This window comes from Ruditapes philippinarum, unplaced genomic scaffold (genome assembly GCF_026571515.1).
Source record: "Ruditapes philippinarum isolate M1 unplaced genomic scaffold, ASM2657151v2 ctg349_1_1_1_1, whole genome shotgun sequence".
NCBI classification, from domain to species: domain Eukaryota; kingdom Metazoa; phylum Mollusca; class Bivalvia; order Venerida; family Veneridae; genus Ruditapes; species Ruditapes philippinarum.
In genome coordinates, this window is record NW_026861914.1 from 12,619 (window position 1) to 32,755 (window position 20,137).

General features: G+C 33.5%; 2 protein-coding genes across 2 annotated transcripts in view; one reads left to right on the top strand and one right to left on the bottom strand.

Moving 5' to 3' along the window:
* Positions 1 to 1,166: 1,166 nt before the first annotated feature.
* LOC132717343 (uncharacterized) lies at positions 1,167 to 12,886 on the bottom strand. The gene is made up of 5 exons (XM_060700782.1): positions 12,626 to 12,886; positions 10,228 to 10,386; positions 4,867 to 5,927; positions 4,176 to 4,276; positions 1,167 to 3,379 (listed from the first exon to the last, which is right to left on the bottom strand). Exons 1-5 carry the CDS (start codon positions 12,733 to 12,735, stop codon positions 2,387 to 2,389), a joined length of 2,424 nt encoding a protein of 807 aa, XP_060556765.1. The 5' UTR covers positions 12,736 to 12,886; the 3' UTR covers positions 1,167 to 2,386.
* Positions 12,887 to 15,810: 2,924 nt separating this feature from the next.
* The window catches only part of LOC132717341 (sacsin-like), a 28,744-nt gene continuing 24,417 nt past the window's right edge, over positions 15,811 to 20,137 (top strand). The window contains exons 1-2 of the mRNA XM_060700781.1: positions 15,811 to 15,938; positions 19,925 to 20,040. Of these exons, the coding sequence (XP_060556764.1) occupies positions 15,935 to 15,938; positions 19,925 to 20,040 (120 nt within the window). The 5' untranslated portion in view covers positions 15,811 to 15,934. The remainder of the gene's footprint in view (positions 15,939 to 19,924; positions 20,041 to 20,137) is intronic.

The window sequence follows — 20,137 nt, forward strand, 5'->3', positions numbered from 1 at the left end:
AGCAGCCTATATTCAGCCTCTACAAAGAAGGGTTTTTTGGCCCTGACAATGTTTCATGCAAAATGTATAGCCTCTAGCATTTGTCAATTTTGAGAAGAATTTTTTTTAAGTTTTTAATATATACATTTAAGAAAAACCTATGACCCCTAGGGCTGGGCTAATTTTGACACTAGAGGCAAAATTTGAACAACTTTGGTAGAGTACCTATAGATAATATCATTAAATTTTAACAAATATTAAAGCTCTAAGCCTTGTTCCTTCAGATAATAAGATTTTTTGATTGTTTACTATATGTTTATATTGAAAATCAATGACCCCCGGGGCGGGGGCAATTTTGACCACAGGGCTATAATTTGAAAATCTTGCCAAAGGTTCACTATGCAATGTTTCATGCCAAAAATCTTAACTCTAGCATTTGTCAATTGCTAGAAGAATTTTTTTTAAGTTATTACAATATACATTTAAGGAAAACAAATGACCCCCAGGATGGGCCGATTTTGACCCCAGGGCTATAATTTGAACAATCTTGGTAGAGGTCTACCAGACACTGCCTTACTGCAAAATATCTAAGCTCTAGGCCTTTTGGGTCTTTACAAAAAGATTTTTAAATTTATTCTTATAATTCCCTTTGGTTGCCATGGCAACCAGATTTCTGCATGGAATGTAATTCTTTGAACAACTTGGGAAGCCCTTCACCGAAGGATCAATCCTGCCAAGTATAATTGAAATTGGACTAGTGGTTTTTCACAAGAAGATTTTTTAAGTTCACTACATAATTTATAGAACACACATACACACACAGGTGAATCGCTGTATGCCACCGCATCTTGGATGCAGCGGTGGCATATTAAAAAATCTTAAGTATAGCAATTTTTATCAAGCAGGGCCAAAACAACAGTTTTGGGGAAGGGGCCTCAGCCTTTTTCTTTGGGAATAAAATGCGTGATTTTGGCATACTTTGGCAAAAGGGGTTTCAAATCTAACACAAACTTTTAACAAGCAAAAAGCACTGGGCAATACAAATATGGCAATAAAAAACCTTAATTCAACCCCATTATTTATTTTTTTCTAAATTCTCTGGGAAATTTTAAAAGACTGGGGAATTTTAAAGGACCAATTTGGGAAAAAAAGAGGCTAGTTTGGTTGGGGAAGCAGCTTATATTCGGCCTCTACAAAGAAGGGTTTTTAGGCCCTGTCAAGTTATATCAATGATCTCAATTATGAAGAAGTTCCACTAAAGTCCTAAGAAAATATAAAATATGTAAGTTTTACATAGATCAACTGAGACAATCAAAACTGGAATTTAAGTAAAAGATAATTAAGAAATATACTCAGAAAAATAAATTTAAAAACATTTTTTATGATTATTAGTCAGACTTCAGCTAAAAGCATTTTTTTGGTCATTTGCACATTACAAATTATCACACAGGAAAAACTGGAGTGAGTGAATGAGAAAAATTACAAAGTTATTGGTATCATCAAATGGTGCTAAAAATCCCAAAATGATTTTTTAAGTCCTGTCATGCAATAAACCTCAGTGGAGTTCCTTTAACACTGTCTTAAAGCAGCACGCCTCCAGATTCATCCTTATTTTCATGAAAATTTTGAAAATGTATTTAAAGGTAAAATATTGTGAAATGAACAAAGAAAGTACTTGACATATTACAATCGGCACTTAAAATCTGCGGAAATTACCAAAAAGAGGCCAAAATATGCATAAATAGCCCCTATTGTGTTAGTAACGCAGTAGAAATATGGTGATAAATACTACAAAATACAGTCATAAATTGCACATAAGATATAAATTATCACTTGAATCTTTAATTTGTTTAATTTTCTTGAAATATTTTGGATCATCTGGAGGCATGCAGCTTTAAAGGGTATAACATGTATAAAGCTATAAAAAGACAGCCTTGTTAAATTAACACTATCATTTTCACGCCTCTGCAAGGATGCTTAACAGGTATTATAAAGATACATGTACATCTCCGAATTTCAGAACTAATTGGATACATTAATCTTTCTAAATCGCAAATAAATTGAACTTACATACTTTTTTCCTGAATAACAAATTGTGACGTTTGTTTAGTATAACATGCATGGCTGCTGGCAATTTACTAAGAAATATCACTTTTTTCTCTAAAAAAAAATGCTTGATTTGACAAAAATCTTTATCACTATCTTATAATTTAATGCAATACAGCTGTGTACCCTTTAAATAATGGCAAAACAAGTGATGTTATCAAAAAAATTGCTGGAAATTTAAATATTCATCATATGCTTTCAACATAAATAATTTCATTATTCATTTAATAAAAACTTTTGAATTTGAATACTACTAAAGTGAACACAACAAAAACAGTTCAACATTGTAGTTATTCCCACTTTAGGCTGGAGTCTGAGTCGCTCTTTTATAAAACAACATGTAAGCATTCTGTCTGATCTCCTTTGAAGTTATTTCATACTCCATGTTTACTTCGGTAACCAGTTCATCATCAAACTTGTACCAGACGCCATTTTGCGCCAGGCAGTAACACACATAATGACCGTAGTTTGTTGATTCCGCACCTAAATGCGAACACACTGCATACAAGTCGTATTTCTGTTCTCGATGTCCAGCTGTGAGATCTTCTCTGTTTGTAACGTTATCGTACACAATATTTGTTAAGTCTAGACCCTTCAATGGGACACTAATGGGTGTATGAATCTTCCGCGATTGCTGAGTAAATTGGTTGTATGAGAAACGTAATGGTTGAATGACTAGACAGTCTGGTAGCTGCCGCAACAAACAACGTCGTTCTGTTTCTTGAACAGGGCGAGATGGGAACACTATTCTTCCCCTTTCACCTACAGGTGTTGATGTACGAAACACATTGTCCTGAAAACCACTATCATTTAAAGCGTCTGTTTGTCCTGGAATTGGCGACATAATCGTCGATGATAGAACACCTGATTGAAATGCAGAATCAACGCTGCCTAAATGTGAGTTCATTCCCGGGGTTCTTGACCCTGATTTCCTAACACGATTCTGTAAAATACTACTGTGACCTGTCAAATTTTTCTTGCACATTTCACATTCTAACCCCTCGGGTCCAAATAAATGCTCAATGTTGCAAAATTTTGTAAAGCACTCTTCTAAAGGTACTATTCCTGAGTAATTATTCACAGTTTCAATGGGGACTGGTAAAATATTGAATGTTTGCATGTTAACAGTAAGATGGTTACCAGCTAAACACTGGTATGCCTCTACTAACTGCCCAGAGAACATATCGTCTATGACGGAATGATTCTTCTGCTTGTATGTCAACCATTCTAGATCGGACAATCTCTGAATCGGTTCTGCATATGTTTCGTTTTGTAAGCCATTTGCTTGATTTATCTGTAACAAGAAGTATATAACAAAAACGTTAAAAAGACAATTTGAAGAGATAATCTTAAGCAACCCAACAGCTTTCATTCATCGTGTTTTTTGTGTGTTTTTTTTGTATTATGAAATTCACAATCCATTTGGCATCTGCTCTATAAATAAAAACACTAACAGAAATAAACCTTATGACAGAAATGCTTAAATCAATGAGATATTTTCCCATATTCCAGACCATTGTTAACTTATCTAGTATTCTCTGGTGAATAGAAGCATTCAAAATATCAAGTTTACACCATAAATTTGTGAAATAAAATTTCATATTAGCTTTTTTTTGTCAGGATTTTCTTTAGAAAATATGGGACAAAACATTCAAAGACAAAAGACTTTTAAATGTTACAACATTCCTTTCCAGAAACATGATATATGTAAATAATATAACAGAACAACAGTTTCTTCACATTATATATGACACTTTCAATCGATTATTCTTATGATGTTATATACAGGCAACAATGTCTGCTTTAATCAGACCAACATCGCTGGAATATCATTCTGCAAACTAAATGACTTGAAATCCAATTATACTATACTGTCACATTAAACTGAAAACCACCAGAATCCACTAGAATACATAGTCCAAGAATTACCTCCCTTCCAGTGAGGACCAAGCAAGGAAATATCATTGTTAATCATATGGTGTTAGGTATGAAACGTTTTCTCAGGAATTACCAGTAGGCCATTCTTTAATCTTAGGTATACAGTACTATATACTGCCAAAAACTTTGACATGTATATTTTTGTAACTCACCTCTTCTCTGCAGGCAGTTTTCAACGCTTGCATCCTTTCTTCTGACAAATCTTTGTAGATAAATTCCAAAGTGTCTAAGTTACCTCCCTTTGGTCTTTTTCCTATAACAAAAGACAAACAGAATGTTTATGTTACTTAACAGAGTTATATTACATTTATAAACAAAAATTGAAATATATACTTGACAATTATACTGAACTTCTGAAGACTGTATACTGTTAGCTGAGAAACATTCTATTCCCATATATGATAATGAACAATCCCAAAAAAGAAAGCTGGACAAGACTGAAGTCCATTTAAGAAATTCAATGAACAAGTATAATTTATATAATGCTGAAATGTGATATTTGAAAATATTGAAAATTTCTACACTGTCTCTTTGTAAATATAAAATCACCATGTTTTGACTTCACACTATGTAGTTATGTTTTAAACTCTACACACTATAGAAGGCCACAATATGAATATACATGTCAGTGTCATAAAAAAAAACTGGCAGTTTTTTTAAGCAAGGGCAAATTTTACTTTACCTGTAATAGGGCATACAGCTTCCCATACATAGTTTGTACGTTCTTTTATTCAAATTAGACATATTCAGTAAGCTTTTCATAGATTTCAATAAATTTCTGCCATAAAATTATTTTTCTCAAAGATGAGCACAGTATATCTTTAAGACTAATGCTTAAAATACCTTTGGCTGTTTTCTTGTTAAGGGCATTGTGTAAGGTTTCCATCAGCCACATAAAGAACTCTGCTGCGTCCTGCTGGTTCTGACGTTCAGTAGGTGGCGCCACTAGTCGATTAGGCAATGCAGACATCGTCTCTTGTAATACAGCCGGATCTAATACTCCTGTACCTTGCCCACTTTGCTTGGTTTTCTTACACCGAGACATAAGGTCTGTCAATGTATCTATCATAACTGACTCTGCCTGAGAACAGTCAAGTTCTTTTTCTGCATCACTAATGATTTTGTCCACTAGATTCGGTGTATGGGCTAAACATTGTATGACACAGTTCATAAAACACAAGTTTTGACCTTCATTTCTAAGACCGGCTGGTTTATTTACATCAACGGCTGAATAACCAAAAGCGGACATGAATTTACTTTTGATGCTTGTACTGGAGCTTAAATAAGAGACTGGCTGCAAATCTCTTTGTTCGTAATTTCTCAATGGACGTCGCCTTAATTCATTTCTAGTGAACCAGTTATTGACTGCTTTAACCGGCGTCTGATTTAGTTGGTGTGACGGTGTGGGCATCTGCTGTAAAGCTTGTGCATTACTGAAATTCTGATTCGGGAGGGGATTAATATGCCTTGGCTGAGGAATACTTTGAGCTGATGGTATGAAACCCTGAGGATGAGGAGCGAAGGCCATGTTTACCTGTGGCCTGACAGGCACAGGCTGTGGAAATGACTGCACTGGCTGTGGAAAAGCCTGGTTGGGTTGTTGAACAGCTGGTATTGACTGAGTGGGCAATGTATTTTGTACATCTGCAGTTGTTGTTGGTGAATTTCTGAACATTTTCGCCATAGAAAACACTGGAGCGGCCATAGTTTGTGTCTGAGTTTTCTTCTCATTTCTCCTGCATATGAAGTCAGAGAGTCGTGACATCACAGGTTTACTAACAGGTGCCTGCATACTCAGCTTACGCCATATTTCAATCTGTTTGCGCTTTTCATTGATCGCCTTTACATTGTCAGCATGGTGCACATGGACTTCCCAATGCTCTACAAATCGATGCCATAGGTGTCTGTTAAAATACGAAAGAAAAACTGAATGAAAAATCAACATCAACAGATGTTTAATACTCAGGAAAAAATGTGGCTGGAAACTATGAATGACTAAGATTTCACCAAGAATGCTAAATTTGAAAATTAAAGAAAACAGCAACAACACACTATTTTACAAACCCCTAAAAATAGAATGTCCCTGTTTTTTTTTCAGATGAGAATCTAGCCAGACATTTTCTAAACGAATATTTCATTAATATATTAAATTGTTTCAAACAGTAAACTTTTATTCATTTAATTGAATTGGAATATTATAGATCTGTTAATTTAACTTCCTACCTGAAAAAAAAACACCTGAAAAAGCATTTTACATAAAAACATACATTTTTTACATTGATATAAGTTTAATTCGCCTGAGAAAAAGAATAAAAAAGTTACCAAGAACTAAGTCAAAAATCCTATTGATAAAACTTTTTTAAGGTCTTAAAGGCCAATTAAGCCACAGAAACGCTATCATTTTTATTTCTCAAAAACTGTTTAATTTTTGGTATCTTGTTACAGTTTCCAAAAACTACCAGTACTCATTAAGACATTTGCTATATACATGACCTATCTTTTGCATCTTCTGTTGGCAATTGGTATAATAATTGTGAATTAATATTTTGTACAGAAGAGAAAAAAATACTACTTTGTTTACATTTTGCTACCTTTACAACACATTACTGCATGATCAGTGCTACTTTTTCAGTTGTAAAACATTCAATTTGTAATCCATTACTTAAACATTATTAAACACATGTTTTACATTTCTGAAGAAATGAAGAAAAAAAAAGAGGATTTCTGAGGCTTCAAGACCATGATATACATCATAACATGTCCATTAATTATGTAAGCTCTCGCAGGGCTTCCATTAATGAAAGTTAGGTGTCTGACAGTCATTTACTCCTTGATTTTGGCTTGTGTCTTCCAAAATATAAAGCTTTTCCTTCTTACCTGTATATAATGTGACTTCCAATGTCAGACAATTTGCAGTCTGTGACTTCCAAATTTTTAAACCTAATGGAAGCCCTGCTCTTATCCTTATGGTTTCTGCTAGATTTCTAATAGGTATTAAAGTGACATTAAGCTCATATTTTCATAGTCAAGTTGAGCTGAACTGACTACATACTTCAAAGGATTGACTATTATACTATAATAATGGTGATTGGTCAAAAGTTCAATGTTGATATTGAAAAATGTTTGGGATAAAAATATCAATCTGCCTAAAATATGAAAAGACTGCCCCACTCTTTTTTTTAATAACTTGAACGTCAAAGGTAAGGCCATCCTTAAAAAAATGTTTGTTTGCAGTAACCCGACCCAGAATTTTCAAGGTGGGTAGGTAGGTCGATTTTTTTTTTTTTTATTGAACTGTTCTCCCAAATAAACATGGAATTTCAAAATGCTGGACAATATATGCTTTGATAATCTGGTAACAATTAATGAATTGATAACTGAATTCTAATTTAATAAGACCTACATTTAATTTCTTCTATTAACCTTTAAAAGAACGAAAACAAAGCACAAGGCATAATTTTCTGATTCAAAAAAAAATAATTTTTTATCCAGACCATGAAAAAAATTTTGAGTAGGGGCAAATTTTGTGAGTCAGTCGCGTTACTGCAAACAAACATTTTTTTAAGGATGGCCTAAAGTCTGATGGATATTTACAGACATTTCCTTGTGTCAAGCAAGTTATTTATCATTATTGCCAAGCCAACTATAAAATTGAAACTTGTTTTGACTTTTACCTGTTCAAGCATAATTTTTTTTATACATTTGAATGGGCATAATATCTTTAAAAAGAATGCAGGGCAGTTTAAGAGACGCCACTGTGGTTTTTTGCCATGACTAGACTTGAAATAATATTTTTGATGTTAATGTTCCATTTGATGTATGTCTACTGGTTTCCTAGCAGTTTCCGTCCCCTAGCAGTTTTCCGGCCGTTTATCATCTTCGCCCAGTACAGTCTTATTTTTACCAGTAAGGCATCCACATTACTTCGTCAATCAGAGAGACTTTTGTTTTCAATGCTAAACAGCATTTAAAATAGTACAACAATTTATATGTTTTTAAGTTTTGTCTGTTATTTAAAGATACATAGAGAACTTGCGACTTTCAAAAATAAGTAACACCTGGGGAATTCTGGTTTGAGTATCCATGCGCAATAACTAAGACCCCATTTTAGGTAAATCAATACTTCGGAAAATATTGTTGCAGACGACACGGACAAGGTTGGGAAGTTCTGTTTGTCTTGTAAAACCATCTTAAAATTGCTTTATGGTATTGAATTATATTCAAAATAAAAAATGTCCGGAAAACTGCTATGAATTTTTTAATAAAGGTGAAAAAAGGTGTTACGTTTCAGGCCTATATTCAAATTAAAAAGTAAAATGAAAGTGCAACATTAAGCACATGGCAATGCTGGACAGGTACCTAACATTGCCCTGTCAAAGTTTTGTACCCCTCCATAGACTGATTTTTATTTTATTTGTTATAAAGTGCGATTTTTGGCCGAAAACTGCTAGGAAACCAGTAGAGCATGCGGTTGTGTGCAAAATTTCAGATCATTCACTCTTTCCGTTTTTCCAGAATACTTATTCTTATTGTAAACTAGAAATGTGTCATCATGCCACGGATGCCCCCGCATGCAGCCAAAATTTCAGATGTTATAATATTTAATTCCAAATTTGTTTGCACAAATTATTTTTTTCATTTTAAGTTCAAAGCCCTTAAAACTTTTCAATGTTAACACAAACCATTTCCATACAATGTTCAAGGCACTGAAATTATTCAGTCTTAACCTTTTGAAAATAGCATATTTCATATTTGTAGCCAAAATAATGGCTACATACATTTCAACAAAAGTATGAGTGCTGAAACTGAAAGTTCAAAATTTTTCCAACATTCAAGAAAGATAAGTTTGTCCAAAATCATTGAACCACGACCAAATTCAAACTTAAACTGCTTATTCCTAAGATGTATCTATATTATTTTCAAAGTGAAAGGGACATAACTCTGCCAAAAAAATCATCGAACCATGACCAAATTCCAACTTGACCTGCCCATTCCTTTGACATATCCATATGTCAAATTTGAGTTGAATATTATGTAACACTGTTGGGTAGATAATGAACAGAAACTGTAAATTTCATACTATTTTCAAAGTGAAAGGGGCTTTACTCTGCCAAAAATCATTGAACCATGACCAAATTAGAACTTGGTCTGGGCATTCCAAAAACATATCCATATGTCAAATTTGAATTGAATGTGTTGTACCGGTGGGGAGATAATAAACAGAAACTGAAAATTTTATATTATTTTCAAAGTGAAAGGTGCATAACTCTGCCAAAAATCATTGAACCATGACCAAATTTGAACTTGACCTGCCCATTCCTTTGACATACCCATATGTGAAGTTTGAGTTGAATATGTTGTACCGTTGGGGAGATAATGAACGGAAACTGAAAATTTCATATTATTTTCAAAGTGAAAGGGGCATAACTCTGCCAAAAATCATCGAACCATGACCAAATTGGAACTTGACCTGTATTTTATCATGACATACATTGTGTATCCATATGTCAAATTTGAATGACGGAATGACGGAACAGGGTAACGCTATATGCCCCGGCCATTACATGGCGGGGGCATAAAAATAAACCAAAATTGAAAAGTGTTGCAATGCTTTTACTCAAATTGTTCTTTGAATAGCATAAAAATATAACTTTCAATTAAATAATGTGTATATTTCTCCATTATCTTTGTATATATTTCTGTTTTAAGTCAGCTAAATAAAAAGTTGCTGTTCTTTACATAAATAAACATGTGTTATAGATTTTAAGCCTCCGTTTAATTAATAGTGAATTTTTCCACCTTTCGGTGCAACAGCCCATGCCTTTTCTTTTGTCAACTTTTAGATTTTAGTACATTTATGTTAAAAATTGAGAAAATGCTCAGAATATGACATGACAGCAAGCTGATTATATGATGCCAGACAGGTAAAACAAATACATATAAAATTTCCAATGTTTTTTCCTGATTTGATTAAAAATAAAGAAATTGTTAAACATGTAGGTTTTAGGAATTGTGGATTTTTCTTCAGTTTCTATGCTTTGTTAATTTTTAGTGTTTGTGTGAATGTGGACAAGCCAATCAAAACTTCAGAGTACCACATCAAAATTTGGCTAAATGGATCACTGAATAAAAGTGTCTTAAATTCATAAATGCATCATATTCATTTAATTTTTATACCTTAAAAAAAGTTGAAACAATTAATACCTGAAATTAACCTGTCTGCAAATTTGTGAGTAGACTCCAGTGACCAAGGTCATGACAATCAGAATGTATGGACAATGGTCAGTCAAGTAGATAACCAGACAAATCAGAGACAACACAACAGCTTCAATCAACCAAATCTTTGTCTTTTCATCATCAGATCTGAAACCATAAAAAGCATTATGCGGTTACCTTGATTGTTCATATTAATCATAAACTGTTTTTGCATATTTCTGTTAGTTTTACACATGCCGGATATTTCATCTGGCATGTGGGGTGCCAAATAAGCCCTGTGCTATACAATGATGCTAAGGATGACATAATACATTTAACCAATATCATTATGAATGAGTTTTTAATTTCATATGCTTAAAGAAAATAGTTATGGGTATAATCATTGACATAAATTTCCATAAAAAATTGTTTTTATTAAGGTAAAGAATTTAAAATGTAATGGAATACGGTAGAATATCAGGGAATTTTGTGGCGTATTTTATAGCTGATATTCCGTCATATTCCCAATTGAAAATAGCATATTATTTTCCCACTCCACAGGAAAATATTCCCAATTGAAAGTTACAAAATAAAAATAAATTCTAAAATCTTTGAAAATAAGCGCTTCTTCACTGGTATGGTGGTTAAATGTTTTGAAGATGATATCCTATATAATGATTCTTTGTATTCATATATTTAAATCACTGCAAAATTTAAGTCATGCATTTTTTCCATTTTTTAACAAAGGAAGTGGCTAGCCGTACGGGCCTGTACGGCTAGCCAGGACTCACTGTATTGTCTAGCCGTACGGCACTTTTCAAAATTATATGGAAGTCGAACATGCATATGTCATTTTGTGCCTCATGATTATGATTTTTGTTTTATTTGTATGAAAGATGAATTTTTTATAATTAAGCACATGAATAATGATCGGTGTGGAATAAATAAAAAGAAAATTGAAAAAAAAAAAAAAAACCCGTGAAAAGCAAAAATAATTGTATAATTTTCAAATATTGTAGATAAATATCGTCATAAAAGCAATCTATATAAGCCTTACTTTAAGCCTACCCAGGGACTGACAATAGCAGGAATTTTTTTAAGGATTTTGGGAACATGACCCATACCCATAGAATTGGGAATTTCAGCGGTGTTTTGTTAAAAATTGGGAAAAATGCATGACTGAGATTTTACAGTGATTAAATGGATGCAAACAATAACTGTCTAGGATGGCATCTTCAAGCAATTAAGTACTATTACAGTGAAGGAGCCCTTATTTTCAAAGAATTCAATATTTTTATTTTGTACCTTTCAATTGGGATTTTTTTCCTGTGAATTGGGAATATAATATACTATTTTCAATTGGGAAGATGACCCAATAACGGCTATAAAATAAGCCAAAAAAATCCCTGAATAGAATTTTAAAATGCGTTTCAAGGAACATGTTAACTTTCCTTATATTAACAAAGTTCTATACCGTCGGTAATTGACGCAATTATCAGAGCCTAGCAACAATAATTTTCGTTTTTTTTTGTTTCATTTTAAAGGTGTCGAAAATTAAACTTAATGAAACAAAATTGGATCATCACAAAGTTTTGTAAACTATTTCAATTGATATTATTTAACTGCCACCAAACGCTATTTTTTCTCAACGTCTTGAGATGACAAATATCGATATTCATACTTTTTTTACTGTACTGTAGCCAACAAGGCGATTAACCTCAGAAAAGTAAACATACGAAGAAAATTCCTGTTTCTTGATTAAAATCCTCGCTTAAAGTAATAAAATAACATATGCATTTTCGACTTCCATATAATTTTGAAAAGTGCCGTACGGCTAGCCAATACAGTCCTTGCTAGTTGTACGTGACTCACATACGGCTAGAACTTTTGGCTAGCCGTATGGCTAGCCACTTCCTTTAACAAAACATCACTGAAATTCCCAATTTCATGAGTATGGGTCATGTTCCCAAAATCCTGGAAGAAAACCCTGAATCTGCAAGAAAAAATATCTGACATATATGATTGCAGTTCGGATCGGAACACGTCCATGGGTGGTAACTTCAACTTGGCAAGCCTTGCTAAGGAGAACTGGGAAGGGAAAAAAATTAGAATAGTCTGTCATTCCCCGTATTTGCAGCCTTTAAAATTTGCCTGACATCCACACTTTGACATGACTTCATGCATGCCTGTATTTACTGGTATAGACTATAGTTCACTCAACATGGGAAAACAAATTTCTCTTCTTCCACCTCTTTACTTTCAATTTGTTCTCTCGGTACAAATCGGTATGGTACAAATCAACAGAAATGATTATGCGTAATAATCGCAAATGAGGTATGTAGTAAGTGAAAGATATGATAATATTACGGCTATGTTTAGTAATAAAACTTGATACATATTTTGTTACCTCGCTTGCTTTAAGATGGACTTTGCAAACCCGTCGATAACCATGTAAAATATGAAGTCAAGCACGGAGTATCTGCCGAGTTCAAACATAGTACGAAACAACCACAACATCTTGCTACCCTCAAGAAGGATAGCTGTAAACAAATATTATGGTTATGTCGATAAATTGCACATATATCAATAGTTACACGTGAAAATTCACTTTCAATTCATGTAGTTTCAAATTTGCTCAAATTTGAGCTTCCGTATGCCCACGCATGCGCAGTTCTCTTGAAATATTATTTAAGAATTAAATGTGAACGAAAATAATTTAGTGTATTGACGGTTGAACATCACTAAATTTTTCCATTCAGTAACTCTGCATACTATAATATATAGCAATCTTGTAAGTGCAATATTACACGATATATGTATTGCACTGCATAAAAAACGAATGGTCACACGTCATATGAAATAAGAATTCGCGAAAGAATGTGAATTTTGAAGGATGAAATTCGAATTAAATTTCACTTTGATGTGTTTTAGCACCAGAGAAAAGACAAAATTAGAAGAAGTTAAAAGCTTAGACATATCGTGATGCATTATGATTTTACAATGCTTTAGCTATAGACACAAGCAATCAGTTTATTCAAGTAATGAATACATTCTCAAATACATTCTCAAATTTAGTTGTGACATGGGGACATAAATTAATTGATGTTTGAATAACTGGAAAGAGTTCTTAACCATGACAACGGAAGCCTGTGTCTCAGCTACGTACGACACCACTTTCATGCATGGACTTTATTATTTAGACATATTCCTTTAAGTTTAAACAATATTTTATTTATAAACATTTTATTTATATAATAATTGACAAATAATAAACTGTAGGCCTACGGATTGAGTAGGAAGCTTGAAAAGCGTTATTAGAAGGAATCACCTTTATTCCTCTTATTGCTATTAACGAAATGCCATGCAATTTCTATGCTACATTAATTTATGTTCTAAAACACCGTGAACAATTGTTCACTTTATTTTATTTTTTTAAGGAAAATATAAGACTTCCCAAATCGCTATTTGCTTGTATGACGAATCGTGAATGCAATGTCTTGTGTCCCAACGCTTGTTGATGTGAATCGTTTTTGCTCCAATATACTAGGGACATAAGGTCAAGACCACAAGGCCCGAGTTAATTAAAACACTATTCAGCGGGTCATGTTCGTTCGGAGAGATGTAAAATAAAGTGCAGGCGATAAGCGATCTGGACAACGTATAACTATGAATATGGAATTTCCCCTGACAAAAATAAATGCACGGTAAAACCCGTGACTATTCAGTTATCATTGAAATTATATATATAGTCGCCCGTGATGGAACCAAACCTGGTTCCAAATGAAAAACACGTGACAATTCAGCCGTCACGGAACCTAGAGTCACCCGTGACACAAGTTGAAAACTAATAAAAAAAATCAAATTTGAGTCACCCGTTACGGAACGAAAACCTAGTTCTAATACCAGAGCCGTTTGTTGAAGAGATATCATATAAAATATACCGGTATATATTGGGCAGGATTCAGACCCATGAGAGCAATTTAAGCCAGACACATCGGTAAGTGAACAAGAATGGCTTGATATCGGACAACATGAACTAGCTTAAGAACAAAGAAAAATGTACGTCTATTATTTTATCACCAACTGAGTGGTTAAATAGTATGTTGATTGATGCAGCGGTGTCTCTTGTCAAGACACAGTTCGGTTAGACAAAATGCAGCAATCTTACATTTCAACGTGCATTTGGTAATTCCATTCAGATTGTCAAGAGTACGCCAGAACAGATTTAGTTGGGACAGAACAAATGATTTGATAGATGTATAGTAGCTAACGAGTACAATACATGTATGCCGTTAACATGAATAAAATAACAAAAAAGACATATTTCGATTTTTTTTGCTCCCATTAACATACTGTAAGTACATTTATTGAATGGCCAGATTTGTTTCACTGTTTCCACTGTAATCGTTGTCGTTATCGACGAATCGCTGCGGGCTGTTGTTATCGTTGTCCACAGAACGTTGATCATTTTCAGCCGAATGCGATGTAAGTAAAGCTTTAAACAGGGCCAGAAGTTTGACATCAGAACCCTCTTACAACCTCTAACCCCCGATAGGCACACAGAGTTGAAAGGCACAGATCATCGGTAGAAGATTCGAAGAACTTGTGGCGCTGAAAACAAAAACAGAAACTTGTATCCTGCGGACCAGCTGCCGACGTCCAAATTAAAGTTGAGAGGAGGGGTCTTCAAACTAGACAGGGACGACGAGGATGGGTATTAGGGTGCGTAATACCCTAGCATAGGGAATGACGTCTTAAAAGTCAGCACCTATGCTTGGCCCTTATGTGGTCTCGTTGCCCGTTGAACAGTGACCTACTTTTCGGGTTAAAATTCATCTCTTTGACTAATACTCTGAAATAATTGCTCAGTGGTTAATCAGCACCACTTTGTGCTTCAATGTTAAACCTTTAAGAGCATAATTGCTGATATGTCCAGGATCTGTACTCGATAGCAGAAGATACTTTTTGTGCCTTGATGTATGAATGGACCCTCATTAAACACACATAAACTACTAGTAACTAAACTGAACATCAGAAAGCTTTTTAAAATGTTCTAGAACAAAATACTATTATTCATAATAAAAATGTTGATACTATGTCGTTTAGGGCTTTATCAACATTTTTGTTTAAAGTACTATTTTATAACAATACCCATATAACATTTTTTCGTTTTTTATCAATATTTGAAATACTTATGGAAAATGTGTCCATTGTAGGCCAATCCACTTTAAATCCACCGCCCATAGACACTTTGGGACCCGACCCTATCCCCCGGCATGAACCGCCTCCTTAAACGGTCAATAAGTTAATAAAACTCTTTTAACGTTTTTATATAAATGGGGTATCTGCCTTAATCATTAGTACATGTCCCGTCAATTCTTTTTTGAGACTCGACAGTAGACATGGGATTTTGTTTATTCTTATGGAAATGGTTTAAAAATTAATTATGATGATTAAGACAGGAGACCCATTTATGTTAAAAAGTTTTTAATTAACCGTTTACAGGAACGGTTCAAGCCGGGGGATAGGGTCTGATCCCCAAGTGTCTGTGTCTCGGACGGTGATTTGTAGTATCCTGATACGCCCGAGGACAAATCATTTTCGGAAAATTTGAAAATCGATATTAATGTGCAACTGTTAGGTTTACCGCAACAAATAAATATGACATTCTTAAATCATTTTACATTCGATTTGGAGAAGAAAATGGCAAAATAACATGAGTAAGTCTATTTTATTTACAAAAAGTATATATATGGTATTTTTTCAATCGTATTTTTTGTTTTGGATAGAATTTCGGGTTCCTGTGTTTAAATGAAAGGGAAGCGAGCCGCTTTTCACCGCATTGCTGACAGTGCAATGGGTGGCTAACGAATTACTACTTTGTGGCTCAGGGGTTACCTTAAGTGTGGAAACATCAGAATCGCAGCCAGCGTTTATCACTGCCGATTATACTGGGGTCTATGCATGAGGGGGTGGGGGGCGCGTTGTCTACATAAATTTTATTGTATTACATATAGACACTATAGTTTTAGGGTTGAATCGCTCTGTTTATATGTGCATGTTTGTTTTCAAATTATAAAAGAAATATACGAACTCATACAAATACTATATACATTTACTCATTTGAGAATCACGCTAAGATCACATGATACAAGTACTTGATCTCTTTTTTTTTTCATTTTCCGAAAATGATATCAAGTATGTAGGACGAACAATAGTAGTTTTTGTCCGTGCATATTCACCTTGAGCAATCGAGACAAATATACGTTATCAAAATGTAAACTTAAGCTACCAATTGTCTTCTGTTATAGTTGATACGATATGAAATACGGAATACCATTCGGTCCAGCCTAATTATCGCCTGTTTGATAGGAACTACATATCTCGTCCTGTGACACTTTAAATCCTCAGGAAAAAAATATGGAAGAATTTAACTTACATAACGTTCCCTTGTATATAATTAGTTAATCTTTTATATTTATTTATCTCTTAAATCATATACAATGTATAGTAAATACGTCAAGTTGAACAGGGTGAAGAGGACGATCTTCGACACATTAAAGCTAAGTAAAATTCAATGGTCAAAGGTCAAGGTCATATAAAAGTCAAATTCAAGTTGAATTTGACCTACTTGAAAGTACTGGCAAAAGTTGTTATGTTTAAGCATGAATAAAATGCATGCATTAATAATAGAGAGATTTTAGTCAATTTCAGTAAAAAATTAAGAAATTTAAGAGTCAAGGTCAAATTCCTTACAATAAGCCCAAGTCATCATATGACAAAGACTGCTGTCAAATTTCATTAAGATTGGTTGTGCAGTCCGGAAGAACCGCACACAGACGGCGAGACTTCCTCCATACCAGCCTCAAGCCGGTATACCCCCCTCCCCAGCCCTGACCTAACAACTTATGAGGGGATCTAAATTAACAATTGTTATATACCAGTTTATTTCACCCCCCAAAAATGTGTGTATTTGTTATATTTGATTTCAATAGTCATTTTTTAAGCCTGTTAACAGAGCGTGTTATTTTCGGAAAATAAGAAATTATTTTCAATAAGTGGGGAAGCTACAGTCATAATTATTTTGACATAATAGTTTATGAATTCATAGTCTATCGATTAAACATGTCTATTTGACAATATGTCACTGACATACAGTATAAAAATCGAAGGTCTATTAAGTTCAGCATTTTTTATTTTGTGGTTCTTGTGTATATCTATGTAAGCAAACACGCTCTTAAAATAGACATGCTTTCCGAAAGGCCCGTATTACATAAATAAAACATATATATGTATTATTTAAATAGTTAAAGATGTACTATGCTCATCATTGAGACAAATATTTTTATCACATAAATTTATGGAAATTATTAAACTTTTATGGAATGCCAATTTTAATAAAAGAATGAAGAAACTATGTATGGAAGCTGCGTTCCCTAATACGGGTCAAGTAAAAATGGTCTTTACTTAAAAACAAAATAACTGCCATTTTTATTGACACTATATATTTATATTGTGACCACCTATACTGTGTAGAATTTTAAACATAACCTATCTACTTTGTGTGCAGTCAAAATATGTTTATTTTATATTTACAAAGAGACTGTGTAGCAATTATCAATATTTCTAATATCAAATTTTAACATAGTACATCTTTTAAAGATATACTATGCTCATCCTTATGTAAAATATTTAAATCACAGAAATTTATTGAAATCTAAGAAATTCTAACTGAATATGTCTAATTTGAATAAAAGAATGAATGACCTATATGTATGGAAATTAAGCTGCGTTCCGCATTACAGGACAAGTAAAGTTGATCTTTTCTTAATAAAAAAATTGCCAGTCTTTTTAATGACACTTCAATTTATATTGTGACCACATGTAGTTTGTAGAATGTTATATGTAACACATCTGCTTTGTGTGTCATCAAAACATGTTTATTTTATATTTACAAAGAGACTATGTAGTAATCATCATCACTATTTTCTTATATTAAATTTGAGCATAGTATATTTTCTTATGTCAAATTTGAGCATATCTTTAATCGGCAGAGTGTTCATTACTTGCAGATAAGTAGAGAAATCGATAACAATAACATACAGTTACTTTTTCTGAAATTAGTCTTGGTTATTTGTAATAACTATTGATATCATTCTATCATTAGTTATTAGAAATTTTGAAAAAAAAAAGATCAAAAGGAGCAGAACATGAGATCTTTGTAAAACATGTTTGCACCCATCCAAATTGTAATCAGTTAATCCCTATAACACATACTTAAATTTTCATTTTATCTTTATCATTTCATGACCCTTACCTTAATATCTGACCTTAATGACATGTAAATCAGAATAAATCATCTATTGGTCACGAAAAATAAGTGCTACCAAATTTGAAGACTGTTGACAAAATTTTGTTTCAAAGGTCAATGTTACTTTGCTCTATTGAACAAGGTCATCACCTAAGTTACCACATCCAATCAAATGAAAAGATCATTAATTTTCTAGTTCTAGAAAATAAATTATATGTCAGATGATCAATTCGTTTATATTTTTATGGCGTTTGTTTGTCCGCACACAATTAAATGTATTCCACACAGACTGTATTTGAGGGGAAACGTTACTTATGGATGAAAAGTGGTTGCTTATCAATATGTGGTTTTAAATATTGAAGATCAAAGAATTAATCCCATAAAGTCAACTCAGAAAGAATGTCCGTCCGTCTGCCTATCCGTCCGTTAGCAACATCGTTGCGTCTTTAGGTCAATGGACAAGGTCACCTCAGTGACGCTTAAATATGTGGAAAAGCCTTAAATTGTGCCTGTTTTGTAAAAGGTATGTCGCCCATCACCGATAAATGGGATTGTATAAACCCTCTTGATTTTGAGGATATCTAGAACACAGAGACCTTATCCGTTCATTGATATTCATTGATTTTTAACCGATAAAAATAATGGATGACGACAGTAATAATTCTCAACACACTTGCCACTATGATTTTGATATTTGAGTTACATCGATTCACTCGTCCGCTTTTTCTTGTCCGGGACATAAATCTGAAACAACACAAAGTATCAACAAGAAACTTTGTAGATAGATAGATCTCATTGAGAAGAACTGAAATGCATAAAACCGTAACCCTTTCTTGCCTAATTTTGGAGTTATTGCCCTTTTTTCCTTTGAACACTTTGAACTTTGTAAGGGATATAACTCTGAAAATACAAGAGGTTATCAACAAGTAACTTAGTAGGTAGATAGATCTCATTGAGTAGATGTGCAGTACATAAGAATCGTAAATATGCCTTGCCTTTTTGGTGTTATTGCCCTTTGTTCATTTTTACACTTTGAACATTGTCTGGGATGTAATTTTGTAGCTACAAAAGAGATATCAACAAGAAACTACCTCTCTTTGTCCAAAACCTATTTGTGGTGCATCACCCGGTTCGACCGGCTCTTGTTTAGAATTATATTTCTGCTCCCTTAATACATGTAGTAGGTCATTGTGACTGAATTTACTGACAATACAGCATAAATGGCATATGTTGCAACCACCTAAATGGAGTAGTCTTCTCTGTTTTTGTTATAATCAATGTAGGTACACTTTATGCACTTTGATACACAATGTCTTTTTTACGAAACTTTCGATTGTTGTATTTTTTGCGTTTTTTTTTTCTTTATATATAATTATTCAAAATTCTCTGATAAAGGTGCCACAAGTTCTGGATCTGACACTGACGAGCTGTCTGGTATTGACGAACCAACCTTGTTGGAAAAGTTCAAGAGAATTCTAGACCAATACAGGAACGATGTGCAAATTATCAAGGTAAGCAAAGCTACAAATAGTACAGAAATTACATACATTCTTCCCTATTTTCTAAAGTATAGTGGTAGAGATTAAAGTTTGTAAAGCTTTTGTAACG